This window comes from Micrasema longulum, unplaced genomic scaffold, assembly GCF_059751315.1.
Source record: "Micrasema longulum isolate JH-2025_06_02 unplaced genomic scaffold, ASM5975131v1 h1tg000091l, whole genome shotgun sequence".
Classification (NCBI taxonomy): domain Eukaryota; kingdom Metazoa; phylum Arthropoda; class Insecta; order Trichoptera; family Brachycentridae; genus Micrasema; species Micrasema longulum.
Genome location: NW_028277297.1, coordinates 4,662 through 17,934, shown reverse-complemented (window position 1 = coordinate 17,934; position 13,273 = coordinate 4,662). Strand labels below are relative to the sequence as shown.

Sequence of the window (13,273 nt, the reverse complement as noted above, 5' to 3'; positions counted from 1 at the left end):
AAAATGAGTATTTCCTACTTTGTTGTATTTCGCCATGTGTTCTTTTCCCACCTTTTTAATAATAAATGCTCAATCCCAATTTTGGTCCAAAAACTCCCAAAAATAAACTGTTTAGCAAAGTAGTTGTAAATATTTATGTTTTCCGTCCTCTGTTTAAATACTTATTTGATCTTCTTATCTCCAAAATATGTTAAGAATAGTATAAAATCTGTTAACGTTGTAAACAATTTACCAGTTTTGAAGATGCCTACTTAAGCGAAAGCGCTCGTTGGTCAAAATAATAAAAAAGTAAAACCAAACCAAGAAGTTGAATCGATAACTTTATTTTTAATTTTATCAAAATCATTAACCATGGAGTTTTATCAAGAAAAATCATTGAAAACATCACTACTTATAGTACTGAAAAATTTTTACGGTATAAATGCTGATTGAGAGATTAATGCCTCCAAAAATCTTGTTCTCTTTCATAAATTTGAGTCAACAAAAACAGGAGTGTTTTAATTTTATAAATTTACAGTCTCACATCATTTAGATGTTAGAATGAGGTTACATGCAATATTTGATCTGCGGTGCTATTCTGTAAGTTCAATTCTAATGATTTCTTATGATTCTAATTTATATAATTTTTTCCTGTTGTAAACAATTCACCAGTCTTGAAGATGCCTGCTTAAGCGAAAGCGCTCGTTGGTCAAAATAATAAAAAAGTCAAACCAAACCTAGAAGTTTTATTGATAACTTTATTTATAATTTTATCAAAATCATAAATTAAGATTACAATTGTTTTGCGTTACAAAAGCATGATTTGAGTAAAAACTAAATGTCTCTGTAACCTCAAATGCCAGCTCAAAAAAAAAAAGAAATAATATAAGTTGAAACAAAAAAAAAAATATGTTTGCAAAATAATATAGATCGCAAAATAAGTATATTTACGTCCGTTTAAATATGGTATTTATAGAATTAATGCATTTTGATAGATTAAGTTATAAATTGAAACTATTTTATCATTATTAGGATAACAGATCTTGTAAGAGAGGAACATTACTGAAAATGTTTTGCTCCGTAGAACTTTCAAGAAATCCATTAGGTTAAAGCGTTTTAGTGAACAGGGGTAAAACGTGTACAAGTTTTAAAATTCACACTTAACCGACAAAAAAGAGTATTTATTTGCCTTGTCTACTAGAAGTGCTTTCGTAATTACACGAAGACGTTATCATATAAGAAAGCCTTAATAATGTTCATATTATTTTTAGTAAACTGAAAACTGTTTTTTTTTGTCCATGTGAATATACCCAAATTTGAAAAAAAATGTTAATGATTTAAATATCTAGCCTTTATCTGATGTCAAACTAAATAAATACTTTTTCATAAAATCATCATCCTTCAAAACTATAAAAAAAAACGTCCTGATGGACGCAGTATGTAAAAATCCCGAAAAAAAAATCGATTGGACATTAGTCCGCCTCATAGTATCATGATAAATATATTTTGAAGTAAATTCGCTATTTTATTTTACTGTCCCTGGACTGGCTCCTGAAGCGTAAGATTTATTGGTTTAAGTGACCACGTTGCACTGTGTGTAACATTCACCATTCTGCCTAAGTTAAAATATTAATGTATCTTCAATTCTTCGAACTGTTGATTTTTGTGATGAAACTTACATACATCAATAAGGTTTCAGTTCTTGAATTTCACAAAAATTATCACATAGAATAATTGAAATAATGTAGAAATAGGGCGAATAATGAATGTGACACAGAGTATACAGTGGTTGCTTAATCTAGCCAATTACAGGTTTAAAGTCCTATAAATATCTAAACTTTCGTATTCCTTTCTCTAAAAATGTTATTCATGCCAAAAGTGATCATTTTAATTAAAACTTTAAATAAAGACCCATATTAAAGCACATTCATTTCAAATCTGTTTTAAAAACATGGAAAAGCCTTTTTGTTTTTAATTAATTTACTATTCCATGTGAAATATGCAGACTCGTTGATTATTTTTAACGTCATCCTATCAAAGTTTAAAAAAATTCAATCGGCTTTTGTCGATTGAAAGTAAATTTGAATATTTGTACATCTACAGTTTAGATTAACACTTTCACGTCCGAATATCTTTGAACTAATGGCGCGAATATTGTACTAACGAGAATTTTTTTAGTAAAATTATTATTTTTTGTTCACGTATAAAATTTTGTTATCAATTTAATTAGACTTTTATCAAAATATTGAACTGAAAATTGATAAACAAAAAAGTCTAAAAACTATAGTAAACTAATAAATAAATAAACGCAAACTGAATAAATAAATAATAATGTTATGCCAAAAAGAACTTTGTTTTAAATTATAAAGATATCACCGCAATCAACTTATAAAATAATTCAATAAAAGTCACTCAAACCCCCCCTACACATAGGTTTTCAAAAAAATAATTTTTTTAACTATGCAAAGGCTTAAAGCGTGAAATTAGGGGATGAATTTATTATCATCCTAAACCATCTGCAATATTTCTGAAAACCCGCCAAGTACCTGTTTTGTAAACTTGATAAAATAAACAATTAATATTGTTTGTTAATATCAGGACTTTCATCAATAACTATGTACGTGTTCAATCACCTTTTTAAACGCTTTATCAACATTTATTTATCCGGGACCTTATTCTGTAACTAATTTGTTTCGTCATTTCATTCGTATTGTATGAGCGGGAATAAAAGCAAAATACGATTTTGATTGCGTTAAAGTGAAATTGTGACAGAATAAGTACAGACAAAAATACGTAAGAAATTAGTATTTGACCTAAAAAAGCTCAACAGAAATCAAGTGATGATTATCACTAGAGCCCTTACAGGACACTGCAAACTAAACAAGCACCTTGCTAGAATGAACTTCACCGAGACTTCTAAATGTAGGATCTGCAGTGCAGATGAGAAAACACCTATGCGCATTCTATGTTGATGTGATGCTTTACATCATAAAAAAGGCCTAATTTTCGGGGGATCACTAGTTAAACCTGAGGATGTTAAAGAACTCGCCCCCTACTTGACAGTCCGACACTTTACGGATCTGGCTTGGAGAAGGAGATTTAAGAAAATGAGAACTCCCGCCTTCCACATAGAAGCCAAACTCTTTGTAAACCCGAGCTTTGAGGTCAACAACTATTTATGAGGACCCGTAACAATAGATCTTCACCGTTCGGAGTGACGTCAGAAGCTTGCATAGCACTGACTCCCACCTCTAAGAATAAAAATAACAATAAGAAAAGCATTAGTATTTTTTTACTAGTAAACAATACAATGGTTTATTTTTGTAAATCTGTTAGCTTCAAAACAGTCTTACATCAAGTGAAATTAGTCTGTTATTTAACATATTTGTTAGAACTATCTTTTCAAAAAACGTGTGTGTTTTTTATTTGAATTTTCAAGGAGTCAATATAATAAAAACATGTTTATGAGCCACCAGCTGCTCATAAGAAAACAAATGGTAGTCATTGGTTTGCTGCACTAGTAGTAATTCAAATCGCCACCTGTTTTTTGAAATAACGGTTGGCAAATAGTTAATCTATTTAATTTTTCTATATCAACATACATATATATTGTAAGCATACAGCTTACCCACCACGTACCGCACACCGCATTTGAAGACATAAATCTCCTCAGCGGTGCCCACATACACAGCAAAATTGATCGTTGTCTGACAAGAAAAGCTGCCCGAGGCAGTTTTCTGTAATTTTGTAGTATTAACATCAGCGGAAAGAATATAATCCAGAAATAGTTTATTGAATTGTGGAAAAGAGTTAATTCTTCAGTGACTAAGATTCAATTGATTGGACATGATCAATTAGCCAAAATGATTACAAAACTTTTTAAAAGCTTTAAAATTCGTTTTGGAAGCCACTAGATCTGTGTATTTGACAATACCTATAACAGAATCATGAACAATAGCGAGATGTTCCATTTGGTAAACATAGAGAGGAAGAAAAGGACAAGACACGGGATGTGTTCAGTAAATTGATAAGGATATCAGCAGCAGACCAAAGAGGTATCAACAATGTTTAATTTTTAATTTTATGTTTTTATTTAGCTACACCTGATAAAAATTGCGTAGACGTTAATCAGGGATAACACAAGAATATTTTAAGAGGTGACGAATTGGAGCAAAAAATAAAGGAAACCCTCCCTAAAAGGAAAGATTCCCATTTTTTTTTTTTTTTTTAATTTAATTTTTTTATAAAAAGAAATATTTGCGTTCTTATGATTTACCCAAATATTCAATTTTGAGGGCCATTTCAACGAGTTGTAAATAACTCACTATTAGAAAATGGAATCGAATTGGGGTAGAGTGGGATTCGAACCACAACCCGATTTGATTGCAATAAAATTATGACTTGGCCAGTTTTCGTTGCATGCTCACGATTTATATGCTAATTGCAACGTGTCGCTGGTCGGATGTGTTAAAATGCCGGTATGCAACGCATTAATTTGATCCTTTTTTTTCGTTAAGCTGATTATTTGTTTTTAAGTTTCAAAGCCGGTCGGCAACGAGTTATTCTGGACGTTTGTTTTAAAATACCGGCCGGCAACGTGTTAAGCTAGATGTTTGTTTTCAGTTGGTCAACTGGACATATTGACATTCAACCTGGAGAATATTCAAATGCTGGCGGAGCGGCATGCCGAAAAACAAAAAGCCTCGTGGAAAAATGAACCAGACGTACGAGGAATACCAAACAAGGGGTGCAGTTTGGGGACGGTGATCAAGGGAAAGCTTGGAGAGTACATCAACCATCATATTAGCATCGTTAGGTATGCATACTCAAATATAAAATTAGCATTCACATTGTGATTTCGCAATGAAATATGAAGAGCATTATCAAATGCTAATATAAACTGCTAAATTAAAAAAAAATTATAAAAAAGTAAAAAAAAACAATAAGCTGTTGCAAATGTGAATAATCATCAAAAACTAAAAATGCAATTTTTATTTCAACAGAGAGGGAAAACATTTTTGAGAAGGAAATATGGAAGTCTAGGCATTTACAGGGGTTATGACCTGTCATTGACTGGTTTAAGTGGCCACTTTACACACTGTGTAATATTCACTATTCTGCCCATGTTTGAACATCTACATTTCCTCAACCAGGCCAGGCCACTTAAATCAGTCAATTACAGGTCATAAGCCCTGTAAATGCCTAGACTTCCATATTCCCTTCTCAAAAATATTTATTCTCTCTGTTGAAATAAATTTAAATATAAATAACTCCCTAGGGAGGAAATCCAGCCATTCTTCAAGCGTTTGGACATACTTAAACATTGTTGAAATAAATATGCAATTACAATATTTGAGTTTGTCCAAATTTTTGTAAACAAAAGACTGGATTTTACCCCCTCGGGGGTAATTAATATTAACACATTACAACAGGGATGGAGAATACCTTAAAAAGGGAAAATGGAAGTCTAGGCATTCACAGGGTTCAAACCAACTGGTCCAAGAAGAAGTTAAAAATTTGAAAATTGTTTTTAGGCGTTGCCTAGTATGTGAAATAATTCGGTCAGATGAATCATCCATAAAGGTTATGGCTTTTTAACTTCATTAAAATCAACAGATGTGAAATTGAAGAAATATGGATGTTCAAACAAAGGCAGAATGGTAAATGTTACACAGTGTGTAAAGTGGCCACTTAAACCAGCCAATAACAGATCATGCCATGTAAATGCCTAGACTTCCATATTATTTTATTGAGGGTAGTCTCCATCCCTGTTGTAATTTGTTAAATATGCAATTGAATTCAGAATTTCAAAAACCAAACAATTATCACAAGCATTAAAACAATCGAATTCAAGTAATAAAAAAATACAAGATGTGTTTCAAATTAACACACAGGTATTGAAAAATATCATCATCATTATTACCCCTTATCTGAACTCGAAGAAACATGCATGTTGTAACTCCTGGGAGAACAAAAAAAAATTGATAATAAAAAATATAAAAAATCTTATGGGTGGTTTTGTATAAGCGGTAACGCGTTTTTACTCTGGAAATGTAAAACTGTAAATATTTAATATGTGATAGGGGAAAAAAAAAAGTAAAATGTACAATTCATCCTATTTCACATTTATCATTTATGTACTCCTTACAATAAACAATAAAAATAAGGGCCAATGTAAAATATCATTTTTTCTTGCCAACATTGTGTAGAGGGTCGATGTCAATCACAAAACTTATTTAGTTAAGTATTTTATAAACAAATAGATATATGATAACGTTTTTTATTGGTATTCGTTATTAAACAGTTTTGAACACGTCAAACAGTTTATTGTAATGCCACAAAATGACTAAAATATTACTCTCCTGATTTATTGTGATTTTTGGCATTGATCTTCATACATCTAAACCACAGATTACATGTCGAATCCCCCAGAAATCGAACCAAGAACCTGAACCATGGTAGGCAAACGTGCCAACCACTACGAGAGAGACTTTTCTCCATTCGATTTACTTTTCCGGGAGTCAAAAACATTTGTCCTGGAGTCTAGTTTTATTTCATGCACAGAACCGCATTTTTTACCCTCCCGGGGTGTATTCCAAACGCTCTGGCAGCCGTAAAATACACTTTTATTTAGCGTATTTTGTAAGTAAATACACGAAATAAAAGTGTTTTCTACGGCCACGGAAGCAATAAAATTAGTAAAAAGCTGAAAACGTTGGGAAAAATCCAAGATGTAAAATCTCACTAAGTGTTTTGAGGAGAAAATATCAAAATTTCAGTAAAATATTAAACAGAACATTTTATAAATAAAATGTTTGGCTTTTATATAAAAAAAGGTGGAAGTCATACAAGCTGAGTGGGCAGGGGAGCCGTTGTAAGCTCCTTACTGAATTAATTATTTGACATATAATTTTAGGTGCTACCTTAAAGGCCGTTTACACGTGAACAATATAATATTGTACTGTTTCAGGACTCGATAATTATCCGCATGTAAACTGCAATTTGTTGAAAAGATTTTTTTCTGAGACACTGTCATGGAAATAAACGGGCAGCCTATCTTCGTAAAAAAATGGTTATCGCCTCCACCGTGCGCGGCTGCATTGTCTTCGTATAAACGCGTACGGACAGAACCTTATATCAATAGCGATTCGCTCGACGTGTACGAGTCGCTCCTCCGCATTTTTTCTGCCAAAAATGTTGGCAGAATAAAAACATTTTTATTTTTTAGTTGATTCCTGTAAAAATTTCAATATGTCATGGTATGAAATAATGTATATGACAATATATCGTGAACTCACTCGTTATAAACGTCTTCGTGCGTTAATTTTCTCAGTGCCCACGTGCTCAAGCCCAAACTACTGTCGAATTTTCGTATTGTCCTAACGTTCTGTCCTGCGCGGCTCAAGCTGTTTACCGAGCTATAACAAAATAATATTGTTTTGTTTTAGATAATTTTGTAATCGATACTTGAAAACAAGTTTTAAGTGCGTAAACTTAATAATGAAATACGCAAAGCCGTAAAAGTAGTATTGTGTTTGTTCAAATTTTTTTTTTGTTGTTAAAATCAACATGGTAACCAAAAAGCAAAAGTAACATGAACTTGTTTCGAACTTAGTTCTTTCGAATAACATGACTTAAACTAATTTTATTTTTTAATATACACGTCACGCAGTGCCTTTTACCTTAAAAAGATACACATTAAAAATAATATAAACATTTATATATAATGTGAAAAAACTTTAAATTAAATTAAAAAGTATTATTTTACAAAAATACTATATAGATAACACAGCAGTTTTGTATAAAAAAACATACTTAAATATAAAAAAAATAATTAAACAATGTGTGCAGACAAAATTTTAAAGGAAAATAATTTATTTGTATTTTTCTTTAAAGGGTAAAAAATATAAGTAAATTAAATACAATGAAATTTATTGTTGAAATATAGAAAGGAAAAAAAAATCCGAAATTTCATCCTTTTCTCCAACTTTTCGCAGTCCTAACTGAGCGGAACTGCATACTTAAATCATTTTCTCAATTTTGGTGACACGTAAATCTTTATCTAAATGCCACGGAAATACGAAATTCGTTAAATACTGAGACTAAAAAAACTTATTTTCGAAAAAATTTGCATTTTTTCAAAGGGGAAAAAATTCGTGGAATAATTGAGGCTAAGAGAAAATCTTAGATTACAAAAAAAATAGCAAAAGCATTTATCATTTCATGCTATAGTTAGCATGCGAATGTTTTTTTTTTATAGCATTAATTTTCATCACTAATACACATAAGTACTAGTCCTGCATTCATACCACGTTCGCGGAATGCCAGCATTAAAGAAGAATGTTTGTTTTAAAAGCAAGTAAAACGTGTTTTAGAATATCTGTATATATTTTTTATTTTGTCACAGACGCACAGCTGCATACATACAAATACAAGATAAAGTTTTGTACGTATGACATTTCTTTGGTCCTTTGGCGTCCGTTTGAAATGGTTTTCATGTGAATTTATTATTAAACATACTTCAAAAGAAATGCTTTTGACATACGTTTTAATAAAAAAATATATTAAAAATATTTTTTTTGTAACATTAAAGCGAAATGTGTTTTTTTTATTACAAAAAACAAATAATTACGCCATTTCCTCATAGGGAGAGAAAGCAGAGAAGATTAAACAAAGAACGCCCATTGTCTACAGTCCTGACTTACTCTGAATTCATACATTGCAAACATTAAGCGCTTGATCCATTTTTTCATCCCACTTAGAAATAAACTTAAATATTGTGTTTGCAGACAATTGGTAGAATTCCATATTTAATTTGGTAATGTATCCAAAATAAAACAAGTTTATTGGATTATAATTCTACTTTATTTTTTATAAAATAAACGAAGGGTATATTGTGACGCGTTTCGTCTTGTAAGGACATTTAAACGCGTCACAATATACCCTTTGTATATCTTATAAAAAATAAAGTAGAATTATAATCCAATAAACTTGTTTTATTTTGGATACATTACCAAAATAAACTTAAAGTCCTGAACCTGAAACACCTACACCATGCACTGGCAAATTCTGTGTTGATTTATGGTCTAATTGGCTGGGGAGCTTGCACAAAAGTCGCCCTTGATCCTGCAACAATTACACAGAAATCTTTAATCCGAGTAATTTTTAAAAAACCATTTCGTTATCCAAGTTACTTGTTATTCAAAGAATTCAGAGTACTTAATATTATTCAACAGTATATATTGAGAACGGTAGTGGTTACACAAATAAATAGAGACAAATACCCAAGCATCAACCACAACCATTATACAAAATACTCCAATAGGGATCTGATACTAAGTGAAGGGGTCAACACTGTTCTGGCATTGAGACAACACTATTGCGTTAGCAAGAAGGTCCAGAATCGTGAAAAAGCGGGAGTGTTGTCAAGTTGCGGAAGCTTTTGACCTCGATCTTTCATGACATTGGTCGTAGGGGAGAAAGGTTGATGCATGTCGTGCATTGGAGATGCTTACTGGATGTTAAAAATAAAATATAAAAAAAAGAATAATTAAAAAATATATATATATACAAATGGCAATCATGAAGTTTTGCATTATATTAAATAGTTTGTTTTATGAATTTATGTATGTGTATGCGCATGGGTGTATGTACATGTGTGTGTATGTATGTATATATGTGTGCATATGTATATGTGTATATATATATATGTTTGTATATATGTGTATGTGTTTGTGGATGTGTATGTGTGGTATGTCTATGTATCAAAATGTGTACACGAGTTTATAATTTATTCGTCTCTGCGTTCTATTAAATTGTAGACAATTATCATGTATTAAAATGTAATTGCCTAGCTTGGAACGGGGTATGTACCCTTGACAGCTGGGCAAAGTGAACATAAAATTGTATTTATGATAAAATGTTTAAATAAATCAAATGCACGCACGCCGATTATTTCCACTTTTGACATGTTCATCTCTTAAGTATCTGTTGGATTTGGTCGTGCCAGGTCTTCTTCGGTGCCCGTTGTTTTCTGAATCTATGAATATTTGCATCGTAAATATTTTAGCGGTTGCTTTGCGGTCCATTTGCCAAGAGTATTTATGCCCAAACCAACACAATAAGTACTCCTATCTCAATTTAGTCAAAAATACTTGCCTTACATGATGCATGGATTTTGACATTTTTATAACTATCGTATATGGTTTTACCACACATTTTGCCTGAGAGATCGTATTTTGACAGTGTTTTAACTTTCGAATTCCAAATCCATGATAAAATAAGCATATATTTGTTTTTTTATTTTGATTTCAAGTCAATTGACAAATAATACCTAAGAATCAACTATGTTTCTTAAGCTATGACGAAATCGTCAGCATTTATATAATCATTTGCTAGTATTTTAGCAGATTTAATAAACTTGTAATTAACTCCATGAAATATGTAAATTAATATTTTAATTTATTTCAACAGAGCGGGAAAATATTTTTGAGAAGGAAATATGAAAGTCTAGGCATTTACAGGGCTTATGACCTGTCATTGGCTGGTTTAGGTGGCCACTTTATACACTGTGTAACATTCACCATTCTGCACATGTTTGAACATCCACATTTCCTCAACTCTTCCATCTGTTGACTTTGTGAAGTAAAAAAACTGAAAATGCCTAGACTTTCATATTCCCTTCTTAAAAATGATTTCCCTCTCTGTTGAAATAAATTTTAACATGAACAACTCCCTAGGGAGGAAATTCAGCCAGTCTGCAAGCATTTGGACATACTCAAACACTGTTGTAAATTAATCTTCATTTTAATACACGCAACCCACGCAACAAAACTTGTGGTAAAATAAGGTGAAAAAATATAATCATCTTTACGCGAAAAACGTTCAGTATGGTATCTTCACATTTAAGTGATTGGTTTTATGTTCTCGTTGGTAAATATTTTATTTGAATTTGTAAGGTATTTTATTGCAATAATATTTTGCAATTGAAAGCACTTTGAAAGACGAAAAAAATGTTACTTCAAAATGTCCTTTGTCATTCTTCGTGCTGCTGCGGATATCCTAATCAATCTTTTGAACACATACTGTGGTCTTGTCCCTCCCTACGATTACCGAATGGAACTTCTCGCTACTATCCATGGCCCTGTTATAGGTCTTGTTGGATTCACAGATCTGGCGGCTACCAAAAAGAATTTCGAGGCTTTTAAATAGCTTTGTTATCATTTCGGCTATTTAATATCCAATCAATTTAATCCCAGTCAGTCAGAAAAATTCAATTAGCTCTTCTTTTTTTCCAACGACGTGCATATTACATCCTTCAGATAACCTTTTTTAGTACAAAGATGCTAAGGGTACCAGATTACAGCTCCTTCGGGCAGCTTCTCTCTTTGGGCGACGAGAAATTTTTTCGTGTATGTAGGCACCGCCAATAAGACTTATGTCCTCAGATGGTGCGCAAGCCATTGTCATTCTTCGAACCCTCATAAATCTATTGTTATGAGTACCAAGTTAGCTATCGGTAAAAAGTTTTAAATTTTAATTGGTCTCCTGGTATTTTATTACAGGAAACCACCTAGTCTTTTTTTTTCTAAACAATTAAATCAATCGCACTCCATCCTCCCGTTGCAAAGTATTATTTTAATGGATGCGCTGTAATACTTTAAATTAAAAAGGGCTTTATATTGTTACTTTTTTTACTAAAACTTGGCACTGGAATTCGCCGGAATTAACCTTGATTTACCCAAATTAACTGGAATTTAAATCACAACTTTATCGCTATTTAAACCAATTGATGTTATTACTTATGTCTTCCAGTAAATGTAGTGGAAAAACGTATAAAATAACAAATTAATTATGGTTACCCTATAAATGCGTTAGAAATATTTTATTTTTATACCCTAAAAGTCATGTCCAATGAACGAACTCTTTGTTTTTTTTTTAATTATTAAAATTAATATATTTTTTTATATTTTTTTTTGTTTTTAACAATAAACATAAGTGATAAAACTGAGTATTCAAAAAATAAAGCATAATTACATAGCAATAAAATACATATTAATAGTAAAAATAGCAAACAAAAAAATCTCACAAAGGCATGGCCTGTTCGTGGGTATAAAATAAAATGTTAATGAATTTTTGCTCCTATAATAAATAATGGACAGTTAAAATTTTTGTGTAACATAAAAAAGAAAATGTAAAATATTCTGTTAATTATTACATGGCATTTTTTTTTATAGTAATTAATTAAGGAAATAAAAAATATTTAAAAAAAAACACAAAAATATTATTAAAGGGCAACAAAACAAATCATAAAAAAAAGAGTTCATATCTTTAGTTTAAATCCAAGATAGTGCATGTTTTTAAAAGAAGGAAACTTTTTAAAGTTTGGAATCAATGAAATATTATCAGTAAAAAAAGAATAAAAAAATTTTGGGACGATAAAATATGCATGTCTCTGTGCGAGCCTCGTTTTACAATGTGGTATTTCTAACACACGATTCCTTCTTTGACATTGACGCTATACCATATACTATTGTACACTTCAGAAGCCTATATAGATACATAACACACCTATTTTCTATGTGTTTGTTTGCCTTAACTTACGTTGAGTTAGTAAGTTACACTTAGAATTTATACCTTGACTATTGGTTATTCTTCGTTCTGAAGAGGTTTAGGCATCCCAAAACCAGTAGTTGGGAACAATAATATGCGAACATTACATATGTGATTATTTCTTCATTTACAGTTATATCTCAAAAGTTGAAGACGCTTTTAGTGCTGCCGCCGCAATTCAGTTTATGTTGAGTGGACTTGTAATTTGTCTTATTGGAATACAGATTCTTTCGGTAAGTAGAGATTTTTTTTTTTTTTACAAAAATTGAGGATAAATCTGTCTCGTTGTGAACCGGTTGGTACATTCGCCCACTATTTTTGAGGTCATGGGCTCGATTCCTGACAGGGTGGATGTAAATTATATTGATTTTAAAGGGTTGTTTAAACTGCGAAATTTCATCGTTCCTTAACTGGCCCCTGAAGCGCAGGACTGATCATTTTACCTTCATATAACAATTAGTCAAAATACGCTGCTATTGGTTTACAAATGTAGCACCTTATATACCACTGGAAAAAAATAATTGATAATTCTGACCTTACAGTATACTTATATTATAAGTTAATACGAAAGTGTATTTGTTTGCTTTTTTCTTGTTTCTATCGCGTTCCAATCTTCTTAATGTTTAGCACAAAGATATCCGAAAAGCTAACAATTGTCATAAGCTACTTTTGTTTTAAAAAA

At 31.3% G+C, this 13,273-nt stretch overlaps 1 protein-coding gene across 1 annotated transcript in view; it reads left to right on the top strand.

Annotated features, from left to right (window-relative positions):
• Positions 1 to 12,824, top strand: part of LOC148284764 (4-vinylanisole receptor-like) — a gene marked incomplete at its 3' end in the record, with an annotated part of 44,243 nt that extends 31,419 nt beyond the window's left edge. Inside the window, exons 4-5 of the mRNA XM_088234987.1 lie at positions 4,603 to 4,795; positions 12,725 to 12,824. Of these exons, the coding sequence (XP_088091113.1) occupies positions 4,603 to 4,795; positions 12,725 to 12,824 (293 nt within the window). The remainder of the gene's footprint in view (positions 1 to 4,602; positions 4,796 to 12,724) is intronic.
• Between the last annotated feature and the right edge of the window lie 449 nt (positions 12,825 to 13,273).